The following is a 19,898-nucleotide window of genomic DNA, read 5'->3' as shown; positions in this document are numbered from 1 at the left end:
TTTTACTTCAAATAAAGACTCTCTTGATTGTGTTGATTGTCACTTAGGGAAAGAACACAAGTTGCCATTTCCTAAGTCATCGACTGAGCATTCTAAGCCACTTCAGTTGGTAGTTGCAGATTTATGGGGTCCAACTCTAGTTTCTTCCAACGACTTCTTTTATTATATTGTGTTCACTGGTGCATACTCTACATACACTTGGATCTATTTTTGCATACAAAACCAGAGGTGCTTACTGTCTTTCCAATGTTTCATAAGCAGGCTGAAAGAACTCTTAGCTATCAGCTTCTTGCCTTGCAAACCGATAGTGGTGGTGAATTTTAGGCATTAAAAGGGTATTTAGCTCAGCATAGCATTCGACAACATGTTACTTGTTCGTATAACTTTGAGTTAAATGGTTTAGTTGAGCAAAAGCATAGATAGATTGTAGAGGCAGGTCTCTCCATGCTAGCACATGCCTCTATGCCCCTGTCCTACTGGAATGATGCTTTCAGCAGTGCAGTATACTTGATAAATAGGTTGCCTTCTTCTCCTTTAGGAAATATAACACCTTATGAAAAGATATTTCAGGTCAAACCAAATTATTCTTTTCTCCAAGTTTTTTGCTGTCTTTGCTTTCCCAATCTAAGGTCATTCAACACACATAAGCTTCAATTTCGCTCAACACAGTGCATTTTCCTAGGATATTCACCCTTACATCATGGATATCAGTGTCAAGATAAAAATGGTAAAACGTATATTTCTCGTTATGTAACTTTCCATGAGTCAGTATTTCTTTTTTAAAACATCCATTCCAAGGTTGGTTCTCCTATAATATCACCAAAATCTAGTGCCAAACTCCTTGTCCTGGCTCTTACCTACCTACCTACTCCCATCTCACCTTCTAATGACATACTTGGTTCTTCAATCAGTGCCTCACGTGGTAACCCCCTGGTCAACTCCCTCAGTACTGGTCAGTCTCTGTGTAGGCCAGCTTTCCCTAATATATCTACCAACAATCCATCAAATCGTCATTAAGTATACTTATCAACATTCTATCACATCTATCGCCTCACCTCTCAGCTTCTATCAACTCTCATGCTATGATCACACGTAGTAAAGCTGGTATTTTCAAACCTAAGGCATACCTAATCAAAGCAGCTAGTTTGTCAAGTGATACTCCTAGTGAAATTCATGAAGCCATGAAGAATGCAAGTTGGACAGCAGTCGTGCACAGTGAGCTTCTAGCTTTGCTTCAAAATAACACATAAACTCTTTGCCTTCTACCTGCTAATCGAAGAACTGTTGGCTACAAATGGTTGTTCAAAGTCAAAAAGAAGGCTGATGGGACAGTAGAACGGCATAAATGTAACACCCCTCACCCGTATCCAACTCTAGGACAGGGTTCGAGGCGTTACCGGACTTAAACATTCATAAACATATAAAACTGGGTCACCAACTTAAACATCCATAAACATACGAAATCGGGTCACCAAATTTTTCCCAAAATTAAAACTTTTCAAACACATGCATACTATCCCTTATACAGGCCTTCGAGGCCTAAAACATGCATCGGGACGATTCGGGACACAACCAAAAACATTCGATAAATTTTGGGCAACTTAATAAATTTTCTTGCTTTAGAGAGTCACACGTTAGTGTGGGTGGGTCTGTGTGGTCACAAACGCCCGTGTGGCTTGGGACAGGCCCGTGTCCTCAACCCGTTTAACTCTCTATTTATGACGTCAGCAAAATAATTTATACCACACTGCCAAGCCACATGCCCGTGTACTTGGCTGTGTCCTCCACACGGTTGAGACACATGGTTGTATCTCTGCCCGTGTAGCTAACACTTAGGCTATTTTCCACGCCTTATGTTGACCTTATTTTTCCCCATACTTTTACACATCATAGACACAAATTATAACATCAATTTAATGTTTAATCAACCTTTGGTGAAATTCAACTAAATAATTTGCATGTTGTCATACATGTGTTTATTACCCAACACTTAATCTCTACACATTCAATAATTGTCCATGTTCAATCATTATCATCTTACTACCATGCGACACATTCACTCCATGGCCACGACCATCTCAAATGGTCTTGGGGCATTCATCATGTACATGTGCCATATACTTCTCATACATAGTGAACAAGCATAATCACATAACCACATCACAAGACATTAACACATACCATGGGCAAATAGGCTTACAAGTCAAAATCATTATAAGCCACATCTAATGGCTATATATAATGAATTAATATAAGCCAACATCTTTGTAACACCCCTATCCCGTAACCGTCGCCGGAATAGGTAAGGGGCATTACCGGACTTGTAACTCATGTCAGAACAGTAAAATTTTGAACTTTTTCTTGAAATAAAGATCATTCATTTAAATAAGTACTAAGCACAGCCAGAGATAAAATTTAAACTTCCCTAAGTAAACATTCGAAAGATGTCATTTTCGCATGGCTTATATACATTAACCAAAAATATTCTTCCGCCACTAGTCTATTCTATACATGCCATAAGTTAATCCAAAACGTAGCGGTACCAAACAATGGATAGTGATAGTGTGACTAGTTGCTGATGATCCCCGAGCCTGTAGCTTCCAAATGAGATCTATAAAACAGAGGAAACAGAGTAAACGGAGTAAACGGAGTAAGCATTACAATGCTTAGTAAGTTTTAAGCAGTGTCAACAGATAACAATCAAATTATAACATAGTTGTTCGTATTTTTATTTCACTCTTCCTTCGGGCATACCATCCCTTTACCGAATATGCACATCTCATCATATACAATAGGCAGATAAACTTTCACATAAAACTGAGCTCATGTGACATAGATATATCGTATGATTTCACATAACCTCTCACACTGATCCGATGTCACATAATCATAGGAATAGTCTCATAGATTGCTCTCGTATGCATCACATAACTACCTTATGATTTAGTGCAAATCAAGCTCACATATAAACTTGGAGTACATACCTGTTTAACCTTTCGCATTGAATATATTTATAAGCAATTCTTATTACGAAGTCTTACCCGGACAAAATCCCCACACGTAGTCATCGGGTCTTTAGAGCTCGGATATAGTACGAGCACGAAGCTTACGGACATTAATCAGTGATAATATTCTCGCATAAAGCCTGCGGGGTTTTAACCCGGATATAGTACTGACACAAACGCCCTTCGGGACTTATCACATTTATACACTTTCACATCCATCACGTTGGCCACTCGGCCCTGTCACATATATACACTTTCACATTCATCACATCGGCCATTAGGCCTTATCACATATATACACTTTCACATTCATCACATCGGCCATTAGGCCTTATCACATATATATACACTTTCACATTCATCACATCGGCCATTAGGCCTTATCACATATATATACACTTTCACATTTATTCAAATATACTTCACATACCACATATACTATCATGTACAGACTTGGTCTTGGCCGAATCTACATCCATCACTTTCCAATGAATAATTCAATTTTACGCCATACTATCATTTCATATTCGAATACTCATAAGCTTACAATATCACGATTTAGAATTCAAGTATGGGTTTAATCAATAGCTTATGAGCAACTAAAACAAGTTTTATCCATGTTTACAACAAAATCACATATTCACTACGAGCTGTTTTCCTGAGCAATGGTCACTAAATTATTTATAACCGGAGCTAAAAAACTCCAAATCACTTGCCGTTAATTTTTCCTGAATATAGACTCGTATATCTTCCATCCATAAAATTTCCAGAATTTTAGGTTTGGCCAATCAATACCAGATTTTTCTTAAAGTTTCCCCTGTTTCACTGTTTGACTAATCTGACCACTCTTCACTACGAATCAAATTTCTCATTTTACAGAATTCAAAATGTGATGTATTTGATTTCATTTGAAACTAGACTCATTAAGGAGTCTAAGCATATAAATTTTATCTTATAACCATTTTTGTACAATTTATAATGATTTTCTAAAAACAGAACAGGGGATTTCGGAGTCATTCTGACACCGTCTCACACAACTTTAAATATCTCATTATCGAAAATTAATTTTCTTACACGGTTTCTTTTATACGAAACTAGACTCATTAAGATTTAATTTAATAATTTATTCAGCCTCTAATTCAACTCCAACAATTTACGGTGATTTTCTAAATTCATGTTACTGCTGCTGTCCTAAGCAGGTTTATCACAAATTTACTCTTCTGACATATCCTTTTAGCACTTCATAATATCATATCCATTTGGCAACATATCATATCAATAACTTACCTAGACTTCATAATAGCCATTAGGCTGTATGCATAAAAATTTACAATAGAGTTATGATTCTTTTAATATGTGCTTAACATATCATACTCAATCACATTATAGGCTTTAATACTTAAAACTTACCTCGATCGCTAATGTACGTCAATTCCGACTATTCGACCAATTTCCCTTTTTCCACGATCCGACTTTGTTTCCATAAGCTCTTGATGCTCAATCAACAATTTTTGACTTCAAATTTGCAAACAGCAATGTCATCACTTTACATAACAGAAATTAAATTTCATTACTTAAACTATCCACAACAATCACCTTCCGAGCACCTTAATTTTCTTTAAGCTAAACCACCTCATAGTATACATATACACATTCGGCTAATTATAAAACAAATCAGCACTCATAACCGAATCATTAACTAAAATCACATTCGGTAATATGCTTTTAAATAATTTCAATATTTATTAACATCTAAAACTAATTTGCTTGGGGTGCCATGAATTATTCAAATCGGCCGAATATCATTGAATTTCTAAAATCATGCTTATAACCACTTGGCCGAGTTTCACATATCAAAGCCACTTATATATATTATTCAAAGTATTTAACAACACTTAAAAATCCAAAACCATAAAACTCAATTCATATAACACCAAACTCAATGCTAAATCACCCTAGGCACATTCGGCACTAGCACAAGCACACACACATTTAACTTTTCTAAAATTCAACTTTAACAAGCTTCCTATGCTTCCATGATAAAAACCGAATGCTCATCTTACCACCAACATGCATATTTAATTATCTCAAGCCTCTCTTAATCAATTTTATTCATAATAGCATGAACTCAACAATCCATTACTCATACAAAACAACATAACCGAAAATCCCTTCATGAACTAATCACTCACATGTAACATACTTTTCAAAACAAGCTCATAAACATATGAATTTTGGTATCAAATTATCCATTGAACATTCGTTTACTATCTTCTATCCTCAACTCAATTTTCCTCACTCATTTTCACTAAGGCCAAATCTAAAATGCCTCATAAAAATTAAATTTATCAAGTGGGTTTCGCTAGAAAAAAAAGGAGAAACACAAATTCATCAACAATTTACAAAACCACATCAAATTACCTTCAAATTTGCCTCCAATTGACCGAATGGTCCCCAAAACCATCCTTCACTCTTCTTCTTTTATGAAATTCGGCTAGGTGAAGAAACAAAGATGAACCAACTTTGTTTTTATCACCCATTTCTTTTAATATAAGTTCATATTTCATATTATTTATTCATTTAACATTTAATTTATTAATATAAAAGGCATATATTTTGTATCCCATACTCCTTATTTTATTGTTCCTAACATCCATCACTAACAAAACATGTTTGTGACATGTTTCCACTCATAGCATGGCCGGCCACTATGCCTTAATTTGGGTAAATTGACATGCAAACCCATCATTTTCACAATATGCATTAATAGGCCACTTTGCATTTGCCTAGCACATTTCTAAATTTTCTCACATAAGTCCTATTTGATAAAATTCACTTACAATTAACAAAATTCAAACATGAAATTTTCACACATGCACATGTACATATAATGAGCATCAATTATGACGGTTAATTATTTTTATGACTCGGTTTAATGGTCCCGAAACCACTTCCCGACTAGGGTCAAATTAGGGGTGTCACAATCTTGGCTAAAACATAAAAACACAAATCAATAATTAAGTCCCTATACATGCTACTCACTTGAAGAAATTAAGTTTCAACGATACTCCAAAGATGGTAGCTTGATAGTGTGAGGTTGCCTCTGACAATCTCCAACCCCGAGCCGACCTGAGGACACTAGAAGAAATGGAAGGGGGAGTAAGCTTTACGCTCAGTAAGTCCATATGAAAATAATAAGCATTATGACAACTTGTTTCCTTAGGTAAAACAACTATAATTACACTTTTATTCATATTCTAGTCAAGCTATCTACTCGAGTCATAGTCGATAAATTATTTATATCTCGAGACACAGGACTCTAAATTAAGATCCGTTAATTTATAAAACTAGACTCATATATCTTTTTAACACAAAATTTTCGGTCTAGCCAATAAGTACATTTTATTCCTTAAACTCTCCCTGTTTTGTTGTCTGACAGCTTTAACCTCTATCTACTAAAAATCAAATATCTCATAGAATGAGATTCGAATAATGTTCCTGTCTCTTTCTCTTAAAAATAGACTCATTAATGATTTTAGTCATGAATTTTAACTCGTAATCATTTTTGTAAAATTTCTAGTGATTTCCCAAAGTTAAGATAGGGGAGTCTGGAATCACTCCAACTCTATCTCACAAGAATTCAAATATCTCATAATACATAATTCTTTACTTACATAGTTTCCTTTATGTGAAACTAGGCTCATTAATCTTTAACTTCATATATTATTCATCCTCTAATTCGACTTCCACCATTTATGGTGAATTCAAAGTCGGGCTACTGCTGCTATTCAACACTGTTTCGGTGCAAAATCACAATAGCTATCATAATTTCATTATCACATTGATCATGGACTCATTATTTCATAAATCCCATATTCAATTACACAATGTAAGTTAACATGATATTACAATAAAATTCATAATCATAAGCATAAGGATGGTTAATCTTTCAAATCTTTTCACTTGTTCATCACGTATACACATACATATGCATGAATTTGCTTACTCATCATTTATCACATTTCAATAAGGAATCACTTATGAGTATAATGTACGTACCTGTACATATCCATAACATATTGGTTACCTTTAGCTTTATCACCATGCCCATCTCGAGACTTTCATTGCGTTATTCATTATAATACCCGTTGGATTTCTCGAAAATTTTGATGGATAATCCATTTACTGTCAAGTCATACAAGTGATCATCTCAAGTACGCACTCCCACGAACCTCACATCTTACGGCGAGATTACCAGTCTAAACTAAATCCCTCGTAATATAAACTCATAGAGTATTTTCGGGATTACTAGTCCAGGCTAAATCCCCTACAACAACATATACTCAAATGAGATCGGATCTGAATTACCAATCCAGGCTAAATTCAGATCCTAATCGGATTACCCGTCTGGGCTAAATCCTTAATGCACACATATTCTTTGGGAGGCTTGATCACTCAAGGAACACCCGTCCGGGCTAGATCCTTTTCTATATTTGAGATCAACGGATTACCCGTTCGGGCTAAATCCTTTTCTGCAACACATGCAGGATCTCTAGTCACATAAGCCATGGTTTATCCATCAGATTTCCCTTTTTATTCAACCGGGATTTTTATCTTTTCATCAAGTATCTCATTATGCATAGCTGATCATGCAATGTACATCCAATTCAACACATTTCCATGTTTATTATTTAGACATTAGTCCATAAAATAAACATGGTATTGCATACAATTATATTTAGGCATTTGTTACAATATATAATCTTTATATCAACTAAATAAATATCCATCACACAATGCTAACACATCAATTTAAGTTCAAGTATAAACAATAATATCATTGCATTATCATTGACATATGAACCTACCTCGTTTTTTTGTACGACTATTTATTTCGAGTTTGTGCTTAACCTTGTTCAACCTCGTTTCTAAGCCCGAATCTTGTTTTCCTTGATCTATAATATCACATTTAGCCTACTAATTAGTCACATTATTCATATGGGTCCAAAAATCATATTTTACAAATTTGCATTTTGACCCCTAAACTTTCACATATTTGCACTTTTTCCCCAATGCTCGTAAAATGATTTTTATTCAATTTCCTTGCATTTCAAGCCTAGACGATCATTTTCATAACTATGGAAGCCCCTAATTTCCATTAAATCACCCTTTTATGACCAATTTTACAATTTTTACAAAACGGTCTTTTCGGACGTTTTCATCAAAACCTGCTTAGTAAAAGTCGTTTATTACACACCGAGCCTTCATATTATACCATTAAACTTCAAAATACATGCATATCATTCATGGGTAAATTTTTAAACACAAACTCTAGCTCAAATAAATGGTAGAAATAGCTAGAACATGTTACCAGGACTTCAAAAATGCATAGAACGTTAAAAACGGAGCTCGGAATCACTTACTATTGAGCTTAGAAGCTTGAAAAAACCCTAACCATGGCTGATCTTGGTACATTCGGCTGAAGCAAGAAGAAAGGGACACATTTGGGTTTTAAAAATTGTCTTTTAATTCATTTTACCCCTACCAAAATGCCTTTTTTACTATTCTTTCAAATTTTACCCAATCAATGCCATTTTTGTCCAAAAAGTTATACAATGGTCTAAATACCATTTAAGTACCTCCCATTTAAAATTTCATAACAATTACACACCTCTAACATGTAGAACTCAACTTTTTCACTTTTTACAATTTAGTCCTTTTGACCAAATTGAGTGCCCAAATGTCGAAATTTTCGAACGAAATTTTTACAAAATCATTCTGTGAAATCGTAGACTATAAAAATATAATAAAAATAAAATTTCTTACGTCAGATTTGTGGTCCCGGAACCACTGTTCTGATTAGACCCTAATTCGAGATGTTACAATAAAGCTTGGTTGGTCACAAAATGATTCTCTCAACATGCTACCCTTGAATTTTGAGATACCTTCAGCCTAGTGGTTCGAGTAGAAACCATTTGAATTGTGCTTGCTACTGCTGTTATAAAGGGCTGGTCCTTGAGGCAAATTGATGTCAACAACGCATTTCTCAATAGCAATCTAACAGAAGAAATCTACATGGATCAACCTCCCGGGTTTGAAGTGTCAGGTACAGATGGTCAGAAGCTAGTTTGTAGGCTGAATAAAGCACTATATGGCCTGTTCCAAGCCCCTCAAGCATGATTTCACACTCTCATGTAGTTTCTGGTGTCTCAGCTGGTTTTCATGCATCAAAGACTGATAACTCATTGTTCATCCAAAAATCGCCTGAAAACATCTTACTACTTATGGTCTATGTTGATGATATTGTTAAAACAGGTAGCTCAAATGTATCTATTGATAATGTTTCTTTCGGCTCAATAACAAATTTGCACTCAAAGGCATGGGAAAGCTGAGTTTCTTTCTAGGCATTGAAGTTCAGCAAATGGCACAAGGGTTGCTCTTTAGTCAGAAGAAATATGTTTCAAAAATACTTAACAAGACTAGAATGCTGGATGCAGCAGCTACACCAAACCCCATGGTGAGTACACCTAAGTTGACTACAACAGATAATAGCCCTCTGTTTCTTGATGCTCATTTATACCAAAGCACAGTAGGTATGCTTCAGTGCCTATGCATAACACGGCCGAATTTATCATTCTATGTCAACAAATTAAGTCAATATATGAATCTTCCGAGTGAGAATCATTGGAAAGCTGTAAAACGAGTGCTCAAATACCTTAGTGGGACTATTGATCATGGTCTGTACTTTTCCAAAGGACAAGCTAAAGTAGTGTGCTACTCTGATGCTGACTGGGCCTCGTCTGTTGAAGATCGACGTTCTACTACAGGTTATGCGATGTATCTGGGACCCAACCTTGTTGCATGGAGTTCCAAAAAGCAAGTTGTAGTATCCAGATCATCCTCTGAAGCAGAGTATCACAGTCTAGCCAACTACTTATCCGACCTACTATGGGTGTAATATCCTAAATTAGGGCTTAATCAGAATAGTGGTTTCGTGACCAAAAATTCGAGATAGAAATAATTATTTTATAATTATTTTGATGATTATGATATGATTGCATGATTCTGTGAAAATTTCGTGATGAAATTCTATGCCTAAAGTGCTTAAATTGAAAGTAGGGACTAAATCGAATAAGTTGCAAAACTTGCATTCTAGAAGTTTTTAGTATGAAATTGTTTTGGATTTTAAGTTCATGGACAAAATTAGGACATGGAAGGAATTTTTGGAAAGTTTAGTAGTAAGGGTATTTTGGTCATTTAGTTATTAAAATGAATTAAAAACAAAATTAAAAGCCAATTTTTGTTCATCTTCTTCATTAGGCCTAAATTTCAAGGTTTCTCCATAGCTAGGCTTTGTTTCAAGCTTCCAAGCTCCATAGTAAGTGATTCCAATCCCCGTTTTTAATGTTCTTTACGTTTCTGGAATCCCGGTAGCTCGATTAAGCTTATGTTAGCAATAATTCAACCTAGGGTTTATATTTGGAAAAATACCCGTAGGTGAAATTTGTGTATTTTGATGTTTTATGATAGAATATGAGGTTTTAAATTATGTTAGACAACTTGTGCTACTCAGTTTTGAGTGAAAACGAGTAAAAGGGCTTAATCGGCAAAAATACCAATAGTCACAAGTATATGTTAGAGAGAGAATTTGATGTTTCCATAGAAGGGAAAAGTGATCAGCATGTTATAAAACATAAGAATAAGGAATAAAGTTTAATTCCCGAGCCTAGGGGCAAAAGTGTAATTATGCAAAAGTTTAGGGGCAAAAGTGTAATTTTTCCAAAGTTCGTATTAAATGCTGTTTTGATGAATGTATGTATTAAATAAATTAATTTGGCATTATAGATCAAGAGAAACGAGATTCAAGTCGCGATCGAGGAAAAGAAAAGATTGTGGACTAAATTGCAAAATCTTTATATTTTGGTACCAAGGTAAGTTTATGTGTAAATAATGTAGCATAAATGTTATTTTTAAGTTATTAATGTTAATTATATGATATGCTGATTTTTAATCGTGAAATATTATGCTTTGTGCTTAATGTTGAGTAATATGCAAATTATGTTTACTACTTGATAAATATGAATTGCTACCGAGTATCGGTTCCGATATTCCATGGAAGACGGCAAATGTGAGATCGAGGAAAAAAGCCCGTTTGAACCTTAGGAATAGATTAGGATACAAGTGACATGTCACTAGGATGGTTGAGCATCCGAACTCGTTGAGTTAAGTCCGAGTTCACTTATGGATGCGAACGCCCGAGCTCGTTGAGTTGAGTCCGAGTTCACTTAGGGGCGGGTTACATGATTTCTTGATTACATATGAGGCACTTATGTGCAAATTATCCGTGTATCCGAGTTGTATTCCGATGTGTTCAACGGGTGAAATTTCTAGTGAAATGGAAGAACACTTAAGATGCAAGTGACGTTTTGGTAAGTGTTGTGAAATGGACACTTTGGACAGGTATGTTCTTAACCCTCGGGTTGAAAATAGATACAACAACGATAAGGTGGTAAGATGATGAATGATGTTTAGAAATGTGATATATGTTTTGGTGATACCATGCTAAAGTTGTTTGGTATATTTGTATTGTTATGCTTACTCCTTCCTTTTCATTCACTGTAGTTTTGAACAAGCCGGCTCAGGAATCGGGACAGGTCGAAAGTTCGATCACACTATCCAAAGGACTTTTATCTTGGTAAATGGCTTGTGCAACTACTTAAGTATGGCATGTATAGCAATATACCTATTTTGTGTAAATAATTTTATGATATGGCCATGTTTGGTTGAGAAAATGTTTGATATTGATAAGTCATGGTGATGGCTAATTTAGATCATGTTTGATATTATGGAAGTTTAATAGGTTATCTAGTTCATAAAAATTCATGGAAAGATGAAACTTGCCTTAAAACAGAATGTTGCTGCAGCAATGACATGAATTTGAAAAATCACTAAAAATAGTATAAATGGAACTAAATAATGAGTAAGTTATGAAATTGAAGCTTAATGAGTCTATTTTCATGTGGGTTGAACAAAACAGGCATATAAATTATATTTTATGAGATATTTAAACTTTTGTGAAACAGGGCTAGAGTGATTTCTGGATCCCCTGTTCTAAATTTAAAAATTCATAATAAATTTTAAAAAAATAATTAGAAGTTTTTATTTATATGTAAATATTCCTTATTGAGTGTAGTTTTAAGAAAAACAAACCCTATAGTCATTGAAATTCTGTATAGAGAGATATCTGATTCGTAATACACATATGTCAGAGCAGTCGAACCCTGAAACAGGGGAGACTTTAACTAATAAACTGTACTAATTGGCCCAACCAAAAATTCTAGAAAAAAATTAGTAAATATATATATGAGTCTAGATTTAGGGAAAATTTACGGATCTTGATTTTGAGTTTTATAACTCGAGATATGATTTTTCTTGTAACTATGACGCGAGTAGCTAGAAAGCTGTGAATGTAGAAAAAAAATGATTTGAAGTTCTTAAATTAATAAATTATGTTCGGTAACCCCTCAAGCTCGACTCCGATGATGGTCTCGGGCGTGGGGGCGTTACAATGGGTTAAACAACTAATCAATAAAATCAGTCTGACACTTTCCCAGTCACCTGTGGTCTGGTACAACAACACCTCTACAGTATCCGTAGCTACAAATCCTACTCATCATGATAGAATGAAACATGTCGAGATCGATCACCATTTTCTTTAAGAAAAGGTTCTTGATGGTACCCTACAGAATAACTATATTCCCTCAACAAAGCAAGTAGCAGATGTCCTTACCTAGCCAATTCCAACAAAATAATTTGTCTCATTTTGGAAAGCTCTTAAAGTTCTTTCAAAAGTTGAAGAAATCAGAAGAATGTTAGAATAACAGTTAAGGTTGATAGTCAACAGTTAAGGTTGTTAGCTAGTAGTTAATTAGTTAAATAGCAGTTATAGCCTGCATGCGTGCACTCTATATAAGTATGAACAGCAATCTCTTGTAAGGAATGAAAATTCAGTATAATGAATTCTTAACACTCGAATAATAAAATCTTACTACGTGTATGATTTTTTTTCCGATATCATCAATGGCCTCACCATTAATAATAATATTTATAATAATAATAAATTTTCTCAAGATATTCACTAAAGCAAGTATAATGTCTAATTTTTCAAGTTTCGTAAATATATTAAAGAGTAGACATTAGTCATGAGTTTTAAAATTGCATATACCCACCCAAGGTGAGGATCGAACCTTCACCCACTAATTAAGATAGGAGAGATTCTAATTTAGTTTAATAAAATAAATTACTATACATAGGTGCATTTTTATTTAAAATTTTAATAAAAGCTCACGGATGGAGTAATTAATCTATTAAAAATGAGGGTAAATTATACAAATAGTCACCTAACTATGCTCATGTTCTTATTTTGGTCACCCAACTTTAAAAATTTTCAATTTAGGCACTAACGATTGAATTTGTTCTTGTTTTGGTCACTCACAGTTAAAAGGATAACAAAAAGTCTTTTTTTAACTAGTATAATAACATACTTAGTCCTCAGTACTTATAAATTAAATCAATTTGATCCTAATTCTCAGTAATTCAGTAAATCTAACCATTTACATTTACAAATACTATCAATTTGATCCTCAAACTTTCTAACCAAAACTTTCATCTTTTAAAATAAAGGCATTCTACATTTATAAATTTGTAGAACCTAAAGAAGAAGAAAAACTTCTCTCAACTAGTGAGTCGTTTTTCGAGTCAATTCCTGATACTAATAAGTTTATCTTAAAATTTTATTTCATTTTTTCATTAGTTTTCTTCTAAATATAATATTATATAACTCTTTGGTTGATTAAACATTAGCTCAAGAAACGAAAAACCTTAAAAAAATAATTTAGATTTACTCTTGTTAGCATTATGGTATTTCCTTCAAAGTACATGGAAATAGTCAACGAAATTAGTCCTTGAAATTGGATATTAAATTTAGAGTTAAGACAAAATGGCTTTGAAAAATTCAATTATTCAATTAATAGTTATATAAAAAAAAAGCATGAAAACTTAATTTTCCTTAAGAAAAAAAAGTGAAAGAATTAATTGAATTTCTTTTTGTTACATTGATAATGATTTTTTATTTTATAAACTGATTAGAGATTATTACGTGTTCTATTTATTTTTAATTTTTAAATTCACAATAAGTAATACGCATCACTAATAATCTGATTTAGCGTCAAATCATTATTCAAATTGATTAAAAACAAAAATTATGCTACTCATAAAAATGAAAATTATGCTACTCAAAGTGAAAAATTATCTTTTACATGAAAAATTATCTTTTACAAATATTAAATTATTTATATAATTTTATTATATGTTATATTTAAAAAAATATTATTTTCTATTATTTTTAATGGTGTTTAGTTAATTTCTAATACTAATTTCTTAAAAATATAAACACAAAGGTAATGTACCTAATTGGATCATTTCAATTATAAATAAAACAATTAATAGATGTTGAATGTCTCTGTTTTAAAAGTTGAAAGCTTTGGTTAGGAAGTTTGAAGATCAATTGATAAAATTTGTAATGTAAATAGTTAAATTTATTGAATTATTTAAAATTAGGATCTAATTGATAGAATATATAAATATTGAAAATTAAATGTATAATCATACCAGTTAGACTTTCTATTATTAATTTAACTGTGGTGACCAAAACAGCAAGAAATATAAACCTTAATACCTAAATTGAAAATTTTAACACAATTTGTATAGTTTACCAAAAAAATCTCCTAGCCATAATTATTATTTATTTTTAATTTCTTGTAAGGTGTCACCGCTGATACACAAAGCAAAGGGAGTCTTGATATTGGCAAAGAAAATAAAGTAGTATAAAAATTTACAGAAATCAGACGGAAAGAAGAGAGAGGGCGTGGTCACTCACCGGCGAGAGAGATCCCAAGGCCAAAAGGAACGCAGAGAACCAGGGGAGCTGCTGCACTCCCAATTCAACAGCAAATCAACTCTTAACCTGCTGCAGGTATTTCTTGATACGTTAAAGATCAACCTGTCTTTTCCCACCTCCAAATCTTTGATAAAATTACGCAAAATGATCTTCATATTTGTGTGAATTTTCTCGCTGATTTTCATTTCCCATGTTTGTTTGTCTGTTCAGGGCACCAATCTCTTTTTGGGTTCTTTTTAATGTATGCAAAACGTCAGTCTTTTGTTTTGGGAAGAACCACAAAATTGAGGAATATTTCTGGGTTGGATTTATCGATTAATGTCTCAAACTTAAATATCGTTGTTTGGGTGTTTTTAGTTTTTGCATATGCACGACCAATTCCATTTCCTCATTGGACTTGGATGATGGATTTTTGATGATTGGTGTTTACCTGCTTGATTGCCACATTGTTTTATTGAGATATAATCCTCCAATGATGTTCCAAATACATGGAAAACTTTGAAAAAAATTAAACACATCCTTGTTGGACATGTCTCATCCGATACACCGGGTTTGAGTAACACAGCATTGAATTACCAAATTAAATAACGCTATCGAACTAAATTTCTTCATAGCCAAACTCAAGATAGATCCACTTAATCAGTAGTGTACATCAGTACTGTCTTTTGCTCAGCAATTTTCAAACCCTGATGCAGGTAGTATGGCCTTCTAGTGTTTGGTTTTGGATTACTCAGTGACCTGAGAAAATACAATATACATTGTTAAAATTCTATAAATCGTGTATTTGTAAAAACCGACTGCTAGTTAATCACGATAGAAAAAGTTAATTGAATGGTTGGTTGCATTCTGATTTTAAAATTTAATATTTTTTTGGCAATTTAATGTTATTTTCTTGTAATAAATTTACTTGCCCCCATAATTTCCCATTTCTGATGAAGCTGCTAGGGAGGAGTATTGTTGTCCTTGAACCAACCATCAATGAATAAACAGCTATAAAATGCAGTGCTGACTGTCCAGCTAACTTTTGGGGGAACTATTACTTATCTTTGATTATTAGCCTTGTTTATCAATTATTTAAAATTTGGTTACAGGTCAGGGATTAGAGATGGGAAGGAGTAAAACAGAAGTGAATTTTCAAAGGTTACTTGCAGCTGCACCTCAACAAAGGAATCATTCTAAGCTCATGCATGTATGTCCACTCATGTTTCAAGTCTAGTTATTAATTATATTATCTGGTGACAATTTTGCTTAAATGCCTTTCATAGACTGATGATTGTATTTCATCCCTGGAGTGGTTTTTTTTTTTTTTTTTCATTTTAAATTTGGGAATGATGTAAAGAATTCAACCTTTATTTTCGTCATTTGCAGTATGTTGCGACTTTACGAGAACTTTTAGAACAGTTAGCTGAAGAGAGAACACCTGAAGGTTTACCTAGGTTGATTTTTTTCTTCCCTTATTATGCTGTAATTTGATTCAGATGGTACTTGAACTTCTAATTTGTTATGCAACACAATAACATAAGCAAAAAAAAAAAAGATAATGTTGTTCTCTGATAACTGATTCCTCTGTACATCTCTTATGCTACATATTTTGTTGTTTTGTTTCCGTGACAGCTTATTGACTTTTCAAATTTATTTTGGTTTTCTTCCCCAGAGTTTCAAGTGCTGTGGTCAGTGATTATTCAAAAAAGATTGAGGAAATTGCTTCAGAATTAACTGCCCCACTGGTGTGTTTATATGTTCTTTAAAGATTATCTTATAATGTTTCAATGAATAGCTTGGATTTGTAAAAAGGAAGTCCAAAAATGATAGGGCAGGACTTATAAATATATAGGCAGTAAAATTCTTTCTTCCATGTTATGCCTTTTGATTATCCACATGCGTGCTTGTAATCGTTAACCATTCTTTTGTCTGGTTAATTTGTAGCCCGAGATTAAGGTATCCCAGGAGCCCATCACAAGAAACTCTTTTAAGCAGAGTCCTAAATCGGATTCAGAAAACCACATGCCTTCCTCTCCAGGATTAAGAAGGAGAGTTGTGTAAGTCAATCTTATGTACTGAGGATGACTGTAATTCATATTAGCTGTTGAACTTTATTGTAAACTTTGTTTCAATTGCTTGGAGTTATTTAACAGGCCTGCCTCGAACATCAAAGATAGAACTCATGAAATCACTGAGGCTGATGCATCTGCACCTATCAAACTAGATGCTGCAGCAGAAGCACACATACAGAAGCACAGGTATCATTTATTATTTCTATTACCTGCGATACCTTGAGTTAAAATTATGCTTTGTCCTAGACACGGTTAACATTTGGTATAAATTACGATATCTCTTTTCTGGAAGGAACTGAAACAATGGTGTCAGTAAATGGGCTCATTTCACTATGGTACTGATTATGTCAAAGACATATTAGAGGCAGCCTGAGTTATAAGCTTGAATATATATCCATGTTCATTTGGGTTTATTTTTCTGTTAATGGCTGTTAACTTATATTCTCCTCCAAAACAGAAAGCTTCAAGAGGATTTAACTGATGAGATGGTTGGATTGGCACAGCAACTTAAAGAGCGTAGTCTCATGATGAGCCGGTCCTTGGAGGACACTGAAAAGGTAAAATCAGCTTGTATACTTTTAATTTTTCCATTATTTCTTATTGATTTCATATTCTTGATATGACATACTATGTGCCAATCTTACATGTTTTGGAGTATATAAGCTTAGAGTCAAATTACTCTGAAGCTGTTAGGATTGTCCCCGTTACAGGATTCAAGTCTGGGTTAGGTCACATTGTACTGATTTCTAACTGGTCGGATTACTTTAATTTGGCTTTATAACAAAAGAGGTATTTCTAAGAAATAACTAAGCATTATGACTGGGTTTTAAAGGTAAAAGAGGATGTTGTAATAGCATGTGTTTATATATTTCTCCCCATGTTACCTCTCTGACTTGTTTCGTATAGCATGACATCATTGAAGCAATGTTTTCATATTTAACTCCCATTGGTTATTAGCATCCAAGCTTTAAGAGTATTTGTTTAAGTCTTGAGTGCTAAACCTGTATTTGCCAAGTTTATGCTTCTCTGCAATCCATTTTGTTCAACTAATGAGCATTTGCAGTTTCATGTTTTCTAATGCACCTCCCGGCATAAATTCGTATTGCATGTGTGTGTGAGGGAGAATGGTCTTGCTTTTCATGTTTTATTTACAACTGTTGATGGTCTTATAAACTAATTACGGTGCACTGTAGATACTTGATTCCACTGAGACAGCTATTGAGCAGAGTCTTGCTACCACCGGGCATACTAATGTACGTGCAATGAAGATATATTCCGAAACCTCTAAGACTACATGTTTTCAATGGCTTCTAATGTTAGCCATGATATGTGTTTTCATCATGGTTGTGCTTCTGATTCGTGTAACATAAAATAGTTCTTGAAAATGACTACTCATCTGGGAAGACTCATGACGTAAATGCTTTTACCTATTGAAACGATGCCTGCCATGATTAGCGCTTCTTCATTCTATCAATGTGTTATAAGTAGGCTTTACTGGCTATACATTTGTAGAATCGAGGTTTAGTACTGGCAGATGCAACTTTTGTAGTTTGTTGCTGATGATGATTAACGTTCAGTTCTGTATATATTTATCTTTTTCCCATATCATTGTTTGTCGATCGAATGAGATCGATAAATTTAGTTGTTTGTCGATGAATGTTTTCTTTGAAGCATAGGTTCCCGGGTTGAAACTAATATAATTCGTCTTCAGTAGCATTTTGGAGTGAGTCCTTCATTAATGTGATTTCAGTTCAACTAAGGGATAACCGAAATCGGTATTGGTTTCAAGGTTGAAGAAAAAAACATAAGCAAGAATAACCCAGGTATGTGTTCAAAATGGGTATGTTTAAAATTTTATTTTCTTTTGAAGTTCTTTATGTATTTGGAGGACTATGTATTTGTGTACGGATATAAATTACGCATGGGTGTCAGATATAATTTCTTTTTTAAAAAATGAGAGTAAGATATAATTTCTCTTTTTGAAAAAAAAAAGAAGTGAAGTTGAAACTCACATAGATGTGAATTGAACTTTTGTACAATACAATAAATCCAAAATCGAGGTCAATTGTGATATAGAAAGCGAGTGAAACTGCCATATTTGATTCTAAATGAGATTATGATGGGCTTTTTAAAAAAGTGTACGATGTATAATTTTTCCCAATATTAATTTTTTTCTATATTAAATTGAGATGTAAAATTTACCTCCTTTTTTATATTGAAAATGGCAAAAATTCTTTGAAAACGCACACAAAAATGTTATAAATAAAAGCAGAAAACAATTAGAATCCGTAATTGTATAAAATGGAAAACATTTTTTATAGGTAATAGTGAGCCGAGTAGTTATTATAAATGTTTGTCTTGTTTGGCATGGTCTTGCTTTAAACTAGATATATATATTAAAATTATAAATACAAATATTATATACACTTTTCATATATGCAAAATAAAACCAATCTCATAATCAACGATATATGTAATTCAAGGTAACATGACAATTCAAATTTCCAAACTAACTATTTATAATATATAACTGCCTCAAAACCTAAGTGCATTTCATTTATTGAAATTAAATGAACTATATAAACATTGTTGTGTCGAGTGTTGCAGTTTGGATGTTGGATCACTTCTCAAGTCTTCGAGATCTGTTAATGCCTATGTGCAGAACAAACAAATCATACACTAAGTGATAAAGCTTAGGGGTATTCTCATGATTCAAGTCATATAATCAAAACATTAACACAATAAATATAATCACTGCATGATTTAGTTTCCACCATTTCATTGTCACCAATCCATGTTATACTTATAAACCAAATCATACAATGTCAGATTCAACAATTCAATATAAACATGTCATACTATACTTTCTACCATCAAAAG

General features: G+C 33.4%; 2 protein-coding genes across 3 annotated transcripts; both read left to right on the top strand.

The window, feature by feature from the left end:
- Nucleotides 1-9,080: 9,080 nt before the first annotated feature.
- LOC107939962 (secreted RxLR effector protein 161-like) lies at nt 9,081-9,963 on the top strand. The gene is made up of 3 exons (XM_016873679.1): nt 9,081-9,111; nt 9,204-9,320; nt 9,410-9,963. The coding sequence occupies exons 1-3, from the start codon at nt 9,081-9,083 to the stop codon at nt 9,961-9,963; spliced, it is 702 nt and encodes a 233-aa protein (XP_016729168.1).
- A 4,766-nt stretch (nt 9,964-14,729) lies between these two features.
- Nucleotides 14,730-18,621, top strand: LOC107915406 (uncharacterized). Of its 2 annotated transcripts, none has more exons than XM_016844597.2 (8): nt 14,730-15,039; nt 16,056-16,153; nt 16,333-16,400; nt 16,619-16,691; nt 16,891-17,003; nt 17,100-17,204; nt 17,476-17,575; nt 18,212-18,621. In XM_016844597.2, exons 2-8 carry the CDS (start codon nt 16,070-16,072, stop codon nt 18,386-18,388), a joined length of 720 nt encoding a protein of 239 aa, XP_016700086.1. In that variant the 5' UTR covers nt 14,730-15,039; nt 16,056-16,069; the 3' UTR covers nt 18,389-18,621. The 2 variants fall into 2 exon arrangements, with proteins under 2 accessions (XP_016700086.1, XP_040934867.1); XM_041078933.1 differs by having other exon boundaries at nt 14,819-15,039; nt 15,175-16,153.
- The last annotated feature ends 1,277 nt before the right edge of the window (nt 18,622-19,898 follow it).

Source organism: Gossypium hirsutum, chromosome A10 (assembly GCF_007990345.1).
Source record: "Gossypium hirsutum isolate 1008001.06 chromosome A10, Gossypium_hirsutum_v2.1, whole genome shotgun sequence".
NCBI classification, from domain to species: domain Eukaryota; kingdom Viridiplantae; phylum Streptophyta; class Magnoliopsida; order Malvales; family Malvaceae; genus Gossypium; species Gossypium hirsutum.
This window is presented reverse-complemented; position numbering and strand designations above follow the sequence as displayed.